The 16342-nt window shown below is 40.4% G+C and overlaps 1 protein-coding gene across 1 annotated transcript in view; it reads left to right on the top strand.

The window, feature by feature from the left end:
- Positions 1-203: 203 nt before the first annotated feature.
- Positions 204-16342, top strand: part of NUP88 (nucleoporin 88) — a 38611-nt gene continuing 22472 nt past the window's right edge. The window contains exons 1-7 of the mRNA XM_037026860.2: positions 204-617; positions 3292-3461; positions 4209-4334; positions 7087-7173; positions 10350-10526; positions 13806-13992; positions 14497-14644. Coding sequence (XP_036882755.1) covers positions 207-617; positions 3292-3461; positions 4209-4334; positions 7087-7173; positions 10350-10526; positions 13806-13992; positions 14497-14644 — 1306 coding nt within the window. The 5' untranslated portion in view covers positions 204-206. The remainder of the gene's footprint in view (positions 618-3291; positions 3462-4208; positions 4335-7086; positions 7174-10349; positions 10527-13805; positions 13993-14496; positions 14645-16342) is intronic.

Below are 16342 nucleotides of genomic sequence, written 5' to 3'. Positions count from 1 at the left end.
ATCAGACACACCGATCTCTGACGCTCCCCCGGTACTACCTGCAACGACAGAGCTATCTCTAAGCAGCAACTGGCCTCTGCATCTTTCTCGTTCCGCCCCCTTTGGCTTCAGACTGAATGGCGACTGGCTTTCCTCTAACGATGCCCCTTCCTGATGGGCTGGCCTCACCTTCGTCCCTCCCCCGTCCCTAGCCACGTGCTCGCAAAATGAGCTGCCTGCTAGATAATTGGCCGAAGCAGAGAAGAGCTGACTGTGGATTGGCTGCGCTCAGCGGCGGGCTGAGCAGCCAGGATAAGAGGAGAAGCTGGGCGAAGATGGCTGCTATCGAAGGACTCGCAGGGGACCGGGATCGGTGGCAGACCTGGCTTCCTAACCACGTCGTGTTCTTGCGGCTCCGGGAGGGACTGAAAAACCAGAGCCCAGCGGAAGCTGAGAAACCGGCTCCTTCATCACTGCCTTCATCGCCGCCGCTGTCGCCTCAGTTGCTAACGAGAAACCTGGTCTTAGGCCTGGACGGAGAGCTCTACCTGTGGGACGGAGAAGGCAGCTCCTTCCTGGTGGTTCGCCTTCGGGGCCTCGGCGGCGCCGGCGAGGAGCCCTCCCTCTCTCAGTACCAGGTACGCCGGGCTCATCTTGGGAATGACCCCTCGGCCGGGATCCGAGCTAGTTTTAATGTTCCGTTCCCATCCTGGCTGTTCCTCGTCTTCTAGTAGGTGTGCTGTTCAAGTGTAAGCACACGTTCTTTGGGGGACATCCGGTTTCGAGTGGAAAAGTCTCTTTTTCCTTCCTTATTTTTCATTCGCCTCTAATACGCCCACATAACCTCTTGAAGCTTCACTTTCCGTATGTCATACCTTCGACAAATGTTCATTGACCCCGACACTGCCAGACCCTATATCACGGGAACTTCGTGACCCCCAGATACTTAACGTTGTTGAGGTCTTGGGAGGAAGGGAAGGACCACGGGGTAGACAGAAAGTATCAGTGATGCAAGCGCTCTGAGGAAAAGGCAAGGTAAGTAGAGTGTGGGTGCAGTTGCAGATTTTAGTAGATTGGTCCTGCAAAACCTATTTCATGAGGTGACACTAATAAAATTATAGGGATAATCCTAACTCTCTTGGGGCTGTTGTGAGCGTCAAATCGGGCAGTAGATTTGAAACCAAGTTTCGTGCCTGAGGAGGAATCCCCGTTAATTCTTTTCCCTTTTAGAAAACCAGGCCATCCCCAAAATTGAAAGAGATTTTTGCTTGTTTTTTAATTGAAATATAATCGATATACAATATTACATTGGTTTCAGGTGTACCACATAGTGATTACACCACTTCTGTATATTTTACAACCTCCTGTCAGTATACAAAGATATTGCAGTTTTATTGACTACATTTCCTTTGTTGTACTTTCACTCTTGTGGCTAATTTCTTTTATAATTGGACATTTGTGCCTCTCTATCTCCTTCACCTGTTTCACCCGTCTCCCCACCTTTGTTTTTGATAAGCCAGAAGTGTGTGAAAGTGGGTGTGACCCAAAGAAGACCAGATTTGCTGTGATCAAACGTTGTTTTATGGAAATATTTATTTGCAATAAACTGATTGCCTTTTAAAGATGAAAAAAGCAGCAACCCATCCTAATGCATGGCATCTGTTGTGTGCCATATTCTTGTTGATGAGAATGATTTGAATTTAAAGCACACTGTGTTGCTGAGCAGCATTTAGTATAGTCATGATTAAATTACTCATTTATTTGTCATCTTTTTGAGACTGTAAGCACCAAGGCAGGGGGGTTATGTCTCTTCTCTGTCTCCAGTAATTCCCAGAATCTGGAATGTATAAGCTCTCAGTAAATGATGACTGTGTGACTAGCCCTCAGTCCTCCAGAATCTCGACAACTCACTGCTAGGCAGGAAAGCAGCTTGACATGAGTTGCAACTTTAAACGTTAATGAAAGCACAAATAGTTAACTGTCAAAACAAAACAACAGACAGACAAAGCCCTAAATCACTGTGATTATCACAAGTGACCGAAAGTGGATTGTGCAGATAGCAGAAGAAAGGTGTCTGTACTTTGAAATGGGCTGTCAGAATCAAGTAGAATGAAGATGGGGGTTGAGGAATAGGGAAAAGAAGGAAAGAAGCACTAACAGGAGAAAAAATCAATTTGATTAGAATCAGTGAAGGCAGCTAAAGACAAAAAAACAGGCTTATAGATATCAGTAGCAATTAATAGGCATCTCATTATATTCAGAACAGTCTGATCTAAAAAGATTTTGGCTTGGGGTGACTCTCCATACACAAAGATATACAATACATTGGCAAATCTCATGGTTTATTACTGAAAGTAGAAGAAAAGGAAAATAGGAATTTGAGGTGGTCCTGAGAGAGGAAATAGTACCAATAGAAGTGCGTTTTTGTGAAGGCACATGATGCTAAGACAAACAGCTCATCAGAACCCCCTGGAAATACCGCTGTTCCATAGTGAGTCTGTGCATAGGTTCACGGCATTTTACTTCCTGCAGAAGCTCTTGAAGCCATTCTCTGTCTTACTATAATGTTTTTAATGTAACAGCAATTGTCATTTATTAATACTTCTGAGGTTTTCATTTGTCTATTCACTAAAATTTACGTGACAGTCAGCAATATATACTATCCTAAGGATATAAAGTGGAAAGACCCAGATCTCAAGAATTGACGGTTGGTGGGCATGAGCAAGTAAAAGGCTGATTAGGATTCAGGATGACAAGAACTATAATAGAACTGTCCAGAGTGTGCTATAAGAGTACAGAAAAGATGAATATATTTATCTCTGGCCAGAAGACCAGGGATAGTTTCTGTGGAGGAAAGTGCATAAAAACTGAGTCTCCAAGAATGTGTTAGCAGGCTAAAAAAGGAAAATGAGGGTGTTGCAGGAAGAGGAACAGTTGTGCAAAGACACACAGGCTTATTTAACAAAGCATGATTTCCCAGCAATACAAGTTAATCCGATTGGAATGTAAAGTGCAAGTAGGGAATGGTGGAGAGTTGAGACTGAAGTGATAGGCTGGAGTTTGATCATAAAAAGGGAAATCAGTAGTAGTATTTATTTATCAGGGTAGGAAAATCTGATGCATTTCATATAACATCCCAATTTAAATGGTTGAAAATATTTCATCAGTTTGAGGCCCAAGTGTTAGTACGTATGCAGAATGCTTCATTATTGTACAGTTGTAGAAAACTAGAGCAGTACTGGGCTTTCTAGTAACTACCACATATATTTACGTTAAAATTAACTCTTTTGACCGGTTTGCTTTAATTTCCAGAGATTGCTCTGCATAAATCCGCCCCTGTTTGAAATCTATCAAGTCTTGCTAAGTCCAAACCAACATCATGTAGCACTTATAGGAATGAAAGGACTTATGGTATTAGAATTACCTAAAAGATGGGGGAAGAATTCTGAATTTGAAGGTGGAAAATCAACAGTGAATTGTAGGTAAGTTGCATTTCCATCTAGTGTTTATCGGTATAATTTGTAACATATGCAGAAAATTGTTCCAGACCCGTGGTTCTTAAGGTATGTTTACTGTGCCACTATGGAAACATCAGATTCAGATGGTCTGCACATAGTCTTTTTTACAGTAATATTTATAGTATATGTATGATTGTACCTTTATTCTGGTTGAATTACCACATTGCCAGCCCGTTACAAGTCAGGCCATTTTTTCAAGTAGGTAAAAAGATTTTTTAAAAGCAGTTTCTGTCTGTGAGCTAGCGAGCTTGCTCATAAGGTTAACTAAGTTTTATTTTTGTGTTTTTTTCTTTGTCAACAAATCTAGAAAAGTGAGAGTCTGAAAGGTCTAGTGAGAAGAATATAAGGTAGAAACCCACCTTTAGCTCCATAACTGAGCTGTTGGGTCACCTTAAAATGTTCCCCATTTAAATCTATTTCTTCATTTCCGCAATAAGAATATCTGTCTCATGAGGTTTTCTTACAAGGTTACTAAGAGGATCAAATAAGGTATTATATTTTAAATGACTTATAAAGTACAGTATAAAATACTGTATAATTTAGGAAATATTATTATGTTTTTTGGTATTGAGTAGATGCTTTGAATGCTCTCTCAGCAAGATTAGGAGAAAGAAATTTGAAGGAAAGAAGAGCACAGTGTGTTAAATTTTCCTTTAGGAGATTTTTCATCCAAGTTCAAAATGTTTTGGGAATTTGTTGTCTTTATTTTAGTACCACTCCAATTGCTGAGAGATTTTTCACCAGTTGTACCTCTCTGACTCTAAAGCATGCTGCCTGGTATCCAAGTGAAGTGCTGGATCCCCACATAGTTCTGTTAACATCAGACAATGTAATAAGGTAAATTTTATTTTTATCTTACAACTTTGTGAGTGGGAAAGTTCTGTCTCTTTGCTGGTTAATAGCTTAAAGTACCACTGAATGGGTCATTGGGTGTTGGAATGCTTCATCTGATGGCTGTTGTAACCCATTCTCAATCCTGTAAGAATGCCCAGCTGCCCTGACCTACATGCCCTAATCACTACTGTTCCCTCTCAGACTAGGCTTCCTGCCTCCAGTCTTTCCGTTCCTATTCTGGCCTATAAGTACTGTTAAAATAGTCTTCCTAAAAATGTTTTCATTATGTCACTCTTTTAGAGGTAATGTAGCATAGAGGAAAGAGTATAATTGGAAATTGAGATTTGACTTTTTGTTCCAGCACCACTTTTATCTTTAAGGGCTTAAACTTCTTTTTTTAAGGGACTTTCAATTTCCAATTTATAAAATAAGCATATTTGATTTGGTAATTTCTAAAGCCCCTTCTAGGTTTTGCTGTCTGTAATTAAATACCCTGATACTACAGATTTCTGTAATAACAGTTAACTTTCCAGATCTGCCTTAAGTAAAAAGTTTACTGGGGAGACTCAACTAACTAAGGTGCAAATATGTCCAGTCCTGTTTTTCCTAATCACTACTACTTCTACTCTACCAAATCTTCCTTCTTTGCTAAATAGTGGTGGATTTTTAATGGTATATTACACAGATCTCATAGCTTTCTCGTTACTTTTGGTTATTAGAACTTCATCTGTCCAGTTGGAAGCTCTGATCTCAAATGCATTTCAGCACTGTATCCTGACCCTGTCCCCTGTCAGACCATGAGGGATCTGAAGTGAGTGGAGGAGCATGACCACCCTTTGAATCTTCTTTTTATCTCAGCACCTTGAGGTGTAGGGGGTGAATGTAAGGAGGAGGGCTGCCTCCTGCTTCCTCTCAGTCTAACTCCTTGACAGTGGGAGTAAGGAGAGTGGGATCGCTGAGCAACATCTTAACTCATTTTCTGTCAGTGATTTGGGGGAGGGGAGCATTATCGCTGATCCTGGTTTAATCTAGTTCCATCAGCCACTGTGGTGGCCTCTTGATGTGGCAGTCTCTGCGCAGATGGTGTGCGTGTTTTCTCAGGGGCAGCGTTTAGCCTCCAGCTCCCCCCATCACTGAGGAGCTCTGTCTCCCATTGGCTCTATCAGCTGCCCATCCCCTGAACCCCTCTCTCCAGATAGAGTTTCCCCGAACTTGGTGCCTCCCTCCTCCTCTACCTAATGATTATTAGCTTTCATATGGAGCCAGGATAACTGCCGAGGTCCTTTGCCCTGCCCTCCAAGGACCGCACAGAACTGGGCATACTAGACCAAAGTCCTCTCTCTGTTGCTCCACCCTAACTCTTTCAGAAATGTCCGTGTAAGGCATAGATACCATATAGTGTTCACGTGCCCGCAGCTCAAGGGTATGAATGGCAGTTCACCCAAGAATTCCCTTACCTTGGGAGCCTGTAGTTTTCTGCAACACATCTGGGATTTATCTACAAGATGGGGAAACCATCTCCCCTTATTCCAGGTACCCCTAGATCTGGCTGAATATTTCTCTTGGAACCTCCCTGCCCACCCCTTTGCCTTTAGAGTTGGTGGTGAAGAAAGGTGGGAATACCATCCTGTTACAGACAGCACTTAAGTACACTTAAGGACTCTTGACCCCCTCTCTCAGTCTTCCTTTTATTTTTTGCTGGAGAAGGAGACGGAAGATGGCATAGGTCTAGGTCTTCCTCACATTAAGCTCTAAAGGAGGTATCTGACCTCAATTATTGAAGTTTCTTTATAAATCTCAGGGTATTTAACACTTAGGGTTTTCCTAAGCTTTAGACCCTGTTGACAATTTTAGGGCACCAAGAAATTCCCAGCCAATGCCCTAGTGCATCTGCTTTTTCTTTCCCTGTTCCCCATTACAAGTACTGTGTCTAGTACTGTGTATTTTAAGTCAGTAATGCCTGTGGCAGCTAGGAAGGCCACAGTGTTCAGTTGGATCAAATTTTCTTTAAAACTGTTTATTAAATGGCACTTCACTGATAACAGAAAATACTAAGTTTGAAGATTCTTAGTGGGGGGCCAGATAAAATAAGTGACTAATTTGATGACTTTATAAAGGATATTAGATTTCTAATAATGATATTACTGGCCTTCTGGCAATTCCTTCTCCTCCTAATGATAGCCATACATGCTTTGAAAATTTAGATTTTAAATTAAAATGATGTTGGTTAAATTTTTTTTTCAGTTTCCCCTTTGAAAACTAGAGATGACATGATACTGTGTCTATATAACAAAAACGTCTAGATTGCAGGCTAAATGTCATTCACTCTGCTGGCCAGTTGAAGAGTGAGGTATGGTTCCTCCTCTGATGAGATATGGTGTCTAATAGGCAGAGACAGATGAATATAATTGAAGGGAAGCTGGCAGGCCGAGAGGCAGTATCAAGTTGACTAGATAAGGTGAGTTTGGCTAAGGACTTGCACGGAAGAGGCAGAGTTGCAGTGGTATGGAGTAGACTGGTAAAGAGTTTGGTAAAGATAGAGAGTATTTCTTCAGGTTTCAAGGAAACCTTCCTCTTACATTGTTAAAGAACAAATAGTGTGAGCCACTTTGTCGGTAACAGCAAGATGTTTGGCAAAAACATGTGGTAAGTGGTAGGGAAATTCTCAAGAACTGAACTAGATGGAGAGGACAGGGGACTTGGGGAAATGAAAGCGGATTTTAAGTGCTGGCTTTCTTCTCTTTTTGATTGCTAGAATTTACTCTCTGCGTGAGCCCCAGACACCCACTGAGGTCATTGTACTTTCAGAAGCAGAAGAGGAAAGTCTAATACTCAATAAAGGGTAAGTTTTTATTTGGGTCATGAAAAAAATTTTTGATCAGTTTATTGGGATTATAAATGCAATTTTAACAGAAATTGCAAGGTTTTCCAGAGGTGACTTTAATGTGCTTTTGGTAATCTGAAAAGTGAGCAAAAGTAGACCATGTGAATAACAAGAAGTTATAAATCAGAATGTCACTGTAACTACTAGCTTGATATTTTTTTCAAGAAAGTTCTAAATTGATTGAGTTTGAATCCAGCCGAGTGGCTGGCTGAAACTGATTCCCTGTTGTATCTTGAATAAGAGAATAAATTAGAACATTGCGGAGTTACAGAAAAAGTAAAAGGTGAGAGCATTAGGCGAAAGCCTACCAGCTGCTCAGTCAGTGTGGGTCGGCAGATTGCTGAGCTCCCAGAACAGCATCTAGTATCCCAGAACCTGGAGTGGAACATAGAGCCAGCCCTCTGACACTCCTGTGACCCTGGCTTCTTTCTGTTTCCTTCCCCACTATACGGGCAAGTTCTGGGCTACTCTGACCACTAAAGAACCTCCCTCTGAACTCACAAATCCCATTCCTCTGGCCTCCTGACCAATCTTTCTGGTGATTGCTGCATATGATCACCTACAATGTGTGCATGTAGAGTGAAACTTTCACTAGCAATATTTCTGGAAGTTCAATTTAGTTCTTTTCATGTTTCTGTGGTAGTCATATTGGATAGTTTTATTTTTGTTTCTCTAAACCTTTATTCCTTGAATATTTTTTTTTTGGTATCATTAATCTACAATTACATGAGGAACATTATGTTTACTAGGCTCCTCCCTTCACCAAGTCCCCCCCACAAATCCCGCTTCATTGTAGTAAGATGCTATAGAATCACTACTTGTCTTCTCTGTGTTGTACAGCCCTCCCCATGCCTCCCCCATTATACATGCTAATCTTAATGCCCCTTTCTTTTTCCACCCCCCTTATCTGTCCCTTCCCACCCCTCCTCCCCAGTCCCTTGTCCTTTGGCACCTGTTAGTCCATTCTCTGGTTCTGTGATTCTGCTGCTGTTTTGTTTCTTCAGTTTTTTTCTTTGTTCTTATACTCCACATATGAGTGAAATCATTTGGTACTTGTCTTTCTCCACCTGGCTTATTTCACTGAGCATAATACCCTTGAATATTTTATATATAGCTTTTCTGTATTTGAGAAATTCAATATCCTGAAGTCTTTGGGGTGGAGATAGGGGACCTAAGTCTGTGTTTGTTCTTCCTGACCCACAGTCATGGTGGCTTCCTTCTGTGATTGCTGGTCTCTGCTTGTGAACTTGCTGTTTGTTTATTTGATCTTAATATTTGGAAATATTGAGATCCTAAGTTGGGGGTATGTTCCTCCAGAGAGGATTTTTATCTGCTTCTGCCAGGAGTCGAGGTTGTCACCAACCTGGGACCACTTTGTTTCCCTTTGATAGTCCCAGAACTGAAAGTTTAGTTAAATGACTTTAATGTCTTAAAGTACCAGTTTCTTAAATTCCAGTGCATTCATCTCCACAATGGGGAAATAACCTGCCTCTGGGAGTTGGCAGGCCCTGTTCTGGTGTCGGGGCATTTTCTCCCCTGCAGTGTATGTCCTTGGCTTACCACCCTCCCTTTGGCGGACGCATTGTCTAGAGGAGAGGCGACAGAGCAGGTACCGTCGTGAGAGCTTTGGCTCACATGACAGCACACCAGGGCTCTAATCTCAGCTCTGCCATTTGTCAGTGTGGCATCTGGGAAAGTTGGCATTGATTAGGCACTAAGCCTCATTTCCAGGATTGTATATTCCATGAATATAAAAAAATAACAACAGTGCTTACTTGCTAGGATTATTGTACAGAATAAATGAGATAATGCATAAAAAGTTGGCATAGAGTAGGTACTCATTAAATACTTCCTCTCACCGAGTACTACCATTATTAGAAGTATTACTGTATCAAGTTGCAGTTCAATTTTGATGGCTTGGGAGTCATTTAAGTCTCTTTATTTAGATTAACTCCTATGTATATTTGTTTCCATTCACTGTTTTGATTTTTTGGTTTAACTCAGGCAGTTTTTTATTCTGGATTTTGGGGTTCTTTTTGCCTCCTGATACCATATACCTTTCCATGTGATAAAGAAACTAAGATATGGTACTTATAATACTTGTGAATGATGTTAACTCAGCTATCTGAAATTGTCATTGTACTTTAAACATATTAATTAACCTTATATTAAACTGGAATCTGTTTGAAGATAACCAATTATACTAAATTTTATAATATAAAAACAGCATGTTTTATCATTTGTCTTTCCTGATTATAAAGGTAATATATTTTTATTGTAAAAAATTGGGAAAACTATAGAAAAGTATTAAGAAGAAAGTGAAATTTTTTGTCCTCTCCTAGTCTAGACTTAGTGTAGCAGCCAGAGTGTTAATTTTGGTATAAATCAGATCATTCGGCTTTCTTGCTTTCCACACCCCACCGATTTCCCAGAATCCACCATGATGTGTGGGTCTGCCTGCCACTCTGCAGTGTCTTTCCTCCCTCTGTGCCCTGGCCCTCTGAGCTCCAGCCACCTTGGCCTCCCTTGCCAGGCATCAGACGATATTTACCTTAGAGCCTCTGCGTGTGTCCTGCCCGCTGCTTCAGCTGCTCCTTCCCCATGTAGCCACAGACTTGCTCCCTTACTTCCTCCAAATCTGTGCTCAGATATCAACTGGTCAGAGGTCCTCCTTCCCAGACCACCTAGTCTAAAGTAGCAGCTCCATCAGTACGCTCTTCCCTTACATTATTGTTCTTCATAGCATCACTTTCTGGCTGTGTGTTATATGTCTTTCTCACTAGGGGGCAGGGCTTTTGTTTAATTTACTGATGGACTCCCAGAACCTACATACTTAGTAAAAATACTGTTTATGGAATGAATGCATTCTACTGCTCAGAGATAAATATCAGTTTCTTCCTGCTTGTTCTCTATATTTATGCATGTCTGTGTATTGAAACCATTTAAAATGAACATAGCATTGCACAACTTTATGGCCTGCTTCTTTAATTTTAGGAGTAATTTCTAGTGTTGTTTAACATTCTTCATAATTGTAGATTTTTGTCTTCTCCATTGAATACACTCCATCCCTACCTCCTGCTATTGGACATTACATTTTTTGTTTTCAACAAGTTGGTTTTTAAATCTCTTTTCAGAAGGGCATATACTGCATCTCTAGGAGAGACGGCAGTTGCGTTTGACTTTGGGCCATCTTCAGCAGTCTCGAGCAATATACTTGGACACAAAGGCAAAGATGAAGTAATGGCATACCCACTGTACATCTTATATGAGAACGGGGAGACTTTCCTTACCTATATTAGTCTGTTACACAGGTGAGTTGAGGAGGTAACCCACCTGAAAAGAAAACCCACCTTGTGCTCCAGTATAGACTGTCATAGTTAGACTTGGGGTCCCATGTTTTTGAGTTTGTGGAAGTGCGGAGCCTTTTGAAGCGTGGCTTGCATATTTTGGAGAGAGTGGTACCGATCCTTGGACCTTTCATGTCATGTTATTTGGGTAAGTTCTGTAGAATTCTTGGATAATCACTTAAGACTGGATTTGTTTTGGTAAAGTATAGTCAACCAAAAAAGCGTTTCTTCTGTATCTTTATGTGAACGAGACATCATGGGGACAGTCTCATGAGCTTGTCTGGTGTATTATGTCCCAGTTGTGGAGAAAAGACATACACATGAGAAGTGAATGACCCATTGCCACCTGAGTGGTACAGAGAGTAAGACCCAGAGGACGGAGAGACCACCTGAGTGAAGAAGTTCAGGAGATTTTCAAAGAGAAGGAGTGATGTCATATAGGACTTACAGGTCTAATGCATGGTTAAAGGACACACCACGGAAGGGTAGGACATTTTAGTCAGAGGGGCAGCATGAAGTAGAATATGAACACAAGGGCAGGTATCATTCAAGTTCAGTGGTTAGACATTTGAGGCTAGAGCAGAGGTTTATCAAATGATAAAGCTAGAAGTATCTGCCCAGGGAAAATTTGGTGGAATTAAACACCTAGTTAAAGAATTTGGCATCTTTTCTGTAGGAATAATGTAGTAAGAAGCCAGTGATAGTTTCTAAACAGATGAATAAGACAACTGGTTAGGAAAGGACTGGCACAGAGACACTTTTAAAGAAGGTGTTGCAAAATTTAGCTTAAAGACTACAAGAGTTTGAACAAGGGTGGTTATAATGCAAAGTAAGAAATGAACACAGCAGATATTGCAAAGGAAGTATCACTGAAACTTAGTTACTATTTGGATAAGAGAGTGAGCCATTCACAGAAAGAATATTGAGGTCAGAAAGTGCAGCTAATTGTTTTTACAAATGGTCGATTGGTGCAGTATTGGGCCAATTAAGTGGAAATACTCCATGGGCTCTTGGAAATACAGGACTGGGGAGTAAAAGGTAAAAATAAAGAGGTAAGAATCATCTGCCATAGTGAGACAGTCAGTAGAGGATAGGAATTTAGGGAAAAATTACAGTTTGAGATACATAAGGCCAAAGACTGTGAACACTGTAGTTCATTCACTTATAAATCAATTCATCAGATATTTAGGGCCCACTATGTCACTGAAGATGGGAACACAGGATTGAAGGCAAGGTCCCTGCTATGTAGCTCCTTGTCTACTGGAAGGTCATACAGCAAACCAGTAATTAGAGCAATGTGATGTGCTATCACACAGGGCGCTGTGTGAGTGGGCAGGGTGAAAGTCTACCTGTCTTGGAAGACTGGGAAGATGTAATATAAAAGCTTGGATCTGAAGGGTTTGCTAGTTAGAAGTGGGAGCAGAAGTGGTTCCAAGAGGGAGAAGAGAGTATGCAAAATGTTAAAGATAAGAAAGCTGTAAGAGCTTGATAGATTGCAGAATGGTGAGGATCTGCTGTCAGTTGCCTTCCCCTTGACAGTGTTCTGTACCATTCACATATGATCTTTTTATTAATTATGAATTTTTTATCTTATATTTTGTTTTATACATATACATGATATTATAAATGCATATAATATTTTTATAATATCACTATTATATTAACATTATTACCCACCTTTACTCTCCCTCCCCCTGCTACTTGGCCCTCCTTTGTCCACACTATGCTCTACCTGGTAACTTAGCCCAAAACCTGAAAGTCATCTTCCACATCTTCTTACATCCAGTCTGGTCTCAAAATTCTATGAATTTCTTGAGTGTATACACCCTCCTTTCTATTCCCTTGTCCTTGCTTCCAACATTCAGCATCTTCTGCCTAGATGTGCCTCCTCTTAAATAGTTGCCTTCTATCCCATTTTGATCTGCTCCATGTCATCTTCCTCACTACTCCCAGATTAATCTTAGGAAAGTAAAGCTCCATCAGTCTTGATTTAAACCTCTAATGACATACTGCCACCCAGCAGAAAGATTCTGACCACTTAATATGGCCTATGAGACCACCTGCTTCATGAGCCAGTCCTGACTGCCTGGCTTCTTTTCTGTTGCCTTAGACTTGGTACTCTTCCTCCCATCAGCTAAGCCAAGTTTCCTTCCTATAAATTCCTTGTCTTTCATGCCTCTAGGACTTTGTATATGCTGCTCCCTAGCTTGGATTGTTCACTACCCCATCCCAAAACATACTCTTTGCCATTGATCTCACTTATTTTTGTTTCCTTTCTTACACACCTCACTTTCTTTGGACCTTTCCATGTTCCTTTGTACCCTGTATGTCTTTGCATTAGTACATTTGCCATGTGGCATAGTAATTCTAGTTAAATGTCTGCTTCCCCTTCTAAACTATCAATTCCTTGGGGGTGTCATCTCACACTGAATAAGTGCATTTGTCTACTTCAACTAAATAGGTGGGTCTGAAGCCCTCAAGATAAGCTACATTTCCAACGAAAAGATTTGGGAATCATCAGAATATAGATAGTAGTCAAAATCAGGCATAGTGTAATATACTCTCATGTAAGTGTATATTTTGAAAAGAGGGCTTGCAACAGAATCTTGAAGAGCTCCAGTATTTAAGAGATAAATTAGCAAAGGACATTAGAAAGGTGTGTTCAGAGAGCTGGAGTAGAAAGAGAACCAGGAAAAGAATTGTTGGGGATGTTAAGTTTGCTAAAAAGCAGTCATTATTAATCAGTCATTGCAGCAGGTCAAGGGCACTGCCTTTTGGATTTAGCCATTCAAATCTCTTCGGTAACTGCCAGGGAGTAGCTTCAGGGGAGTGGTGAAAGCATAACCATCGTATGTTTAGAGCACGGTTTCTCAGCTTCTGCACTATTGACATTCTGAGCTGAGTAATTCTTTGTTGTAGGGGGCTGTCCTGTCGGGACTGGTCAGCAGCATTTCTGACCTCTAGACACCAGTGACCTCCCTCTACCCTATCCCCCCAGTTATGACAACCAAAAATGTCTTCAGACATTGCCAGTGTCTCTTCAGGGGCAAAATTATCTCCAGTTGAGAGGCACAACCAGAGATGTAGAAATTAAGTGGAAAAGTGAAAAACTGGAAACACTGGAATATACTAGGTTTTTAATGACAACTGGAGAAAGAAAGACAAAGTCATAAAAGGGTTTTAAGTGATAGGCATGGTTACTTCTGTCAACATTTCCCGAATATGTTTTTACTCTTTCTTTAGCCCTGGCAATATTGGAAAGCTGTTAGGTCCTTTGCCCATGCATCCAGCAGCCGAAGATAACTATGGTTATGATGCTTGTGCTGTACTCTGTTTACCCTGCGTCCCCAACATCTTAGTGATTGCCACTGAGTCGGGAATGCTGTATCACTGTGTCGTGCTGGAAGGGGAAGAAGAAGATGACCAGACAGTAAGTCAGGCTCGTGTGGGTGTGGGGGTGTCACCAGTACCTGGTATGGCTCCTGGGCCAGTACAAATCCTCAGTATGTGAGGAATTTTACTTGCTATCTAGCACTTACGTTTATTTTGAAAATTAAGCACATAAAATTAATTGAAGCCCACTTAAAAAACCTAGGAAGTAAGTTAGAAGGTGCCGAACTTAGTTGGCCCACCAACCTACTACATATTATTTCCTTCTAAATTCTATAAATTGTAGTTGTCAGTCACAGATGTAAAGAGCCTTTGAATCACTAATTTGACTCTTCTCTAAACTTGTTTATCTATGTCTTCCTGAAAGAAGAGAGGCCTTTTCTTTTTTTTCTCTTTAAGAATAACAAGGCGCTATTAGAATAGGGCATGAAATGAAGATGAATTTGAAAGCACTGTTTGATCCAGGTTTTTGCTTCTGTTAAATTGTGTACATTTTCAAATGAACATGAAAAACTAAAATTTTACAATGCCTTTTTTTTTATAGTCAGAAAAGTCCTGGGATTCCAGGGCCGACCTCATTCCTTCTCTCTACGTGTTTGAGTGTGTTGAGTTGGAGCTCGCCCTGAAGCTGGCATCTGGAGAAGATGATCCCTTTGATACTGACTTTTCTTGTCCAATCAAACTTCATAAAGGTAAAGTATTCACTAAATATAGTTATTTTATCCCATTGTATTTTTACCCAGACTATCGCAGACTGTTCCCCATGTAACTTGGTCTGTGTTTCAGCCTTTAAAAGGGTGAACAGATTCTGTGGCTTATTAGTCACTATATTACACTGTAGGTCTAAGAAAGACTAAGCAAATTTCCCAAATTTTAAGATAGTGGTCTTAAATCTGGATCCAGATTTGTAATAGTTAATTTTTCCTAATCCAATCAAAAGTAGGTTTCATGATTCAAATATTTTAATGTATGCACACTTCAATGCACTTTAAAAATAAAATTATGCTGATATTTAAGATACTTCATTAAAATATCTCTCTTGATGTTGGAGCACATTATCTTATACCTAGACCCAGTTTGAATGTTGTCCTTTTATCTTTTGTTTTAACTTACTTGAGTTCATACCATGTCCTTCTAGCAACTTCTGTCTATCTAGGGAGCTCTTGGATAAACGGCTGAGACAATCAAAGAATGTGTCATTCAGACAGAGTGGCTGAGTGGAAGGAGTTTGTGACTTTCTGGAGTGTCCTAGGTTTTAGTTTATAGCTCTGATAATAGGCTCTGTAGTATTAGGCAGTTATCCTCTCTCATCTTCAGTTTTCTCATCTGAGAACAGTAGGGATAACATCAGATGATCACTAAACTGTCCCTTCTAATACAAAAATCCTATAATCCTATTTGCCTTTTCACCCTTTCACAGAGTCTCCTATAGTATCTTGTCATATTCCCTATGGAAAATGAGGAGCAAAAGTTTACTCTGGAATATTTGGGTATACCTTTCATGGTGTTCCTCTGTTCCATACGCAGAAAGGAAGTCCAGTCTTAGCAGCAACCTGACCTCATCTGCTTACAGTCCTACTAGCCAGTTTGCCTAGGTTTGGTAATAACGGCTTCAACTCTGTGCTAAAGTATAGCCAAAAACATTTAAGGGGCTAGTAGTCCCTACATAATAAACCAGCAAAGAGGACCCATTGGGCATGTCACTTAAACTTTTTGGAGCATATAAATAGCCTCAATATTTTGCTTTATAAATATTCACAGTGATGTGAACTATTTGATTTCCTTATAAAGATACATATTTGGGAAATCTTAAATGTAGGCATTTTTATCTTGGTTCTTCCAAATAAGAATTTACATTTTATATGTGAAACTGATACATCTGTGACTTGTTCACATTGTACTTAAGGCATACACAGATTTTAGTGACATTAGCAAATGGTTACCAGTTAACATGAGGTGTCTAGCAAGCTTCTGCTTCAGTTACTATTGTTGCCTCTTTTTCATAGCAGATTCCTGTTACATCCCAATATTACAATTTTTCTGTTGACTTTAGTACCACAGACACATTTTGAAAAGCTATAAACAAGAATAGACCTAATGAGATGATTTGATCCTTAAATTAAGTCTGAAGTGTAGGCAAATGAAAAGAATCTTCAATATTTTGTTCAGAGATATAATTGTCATAGACCAGTTTTTAAACTTTTTATAGCTTAATGTTGTTTTCAGAGGTGTTAATGCAGAACCCCAACATACAAAACAGATAAAAATAATATAGCATCTGGAGAGGGGGAGGGGCAGTGAGGTTGTGGGGGAAGGGAGTTGGGAGGAGGGGCTCTGGGTGAGGGGGGTGGGGGGTGTCAATTCCCTGTGAGAAATTCACATGGGAGCAT

This window comes from Manis javanica, chromosome 4 (genome assembly GCF_040802235.1).
Source record: "Manis javanica isolate MJ-LG chromosome 4, MJ_LKY, whole genome shotgun sequence".
Taxonomy (NCBI): domain Eukaryota; kingdom Metazoa; phylum Chordata; class Mammalia; order Pholidota; family Manidae; genus Manis; species Manis javanica.
Note: the sequence above shows the minus strand (reverse complement) of the source record. Positions and strands in the feature narration are given on the sequence as shown.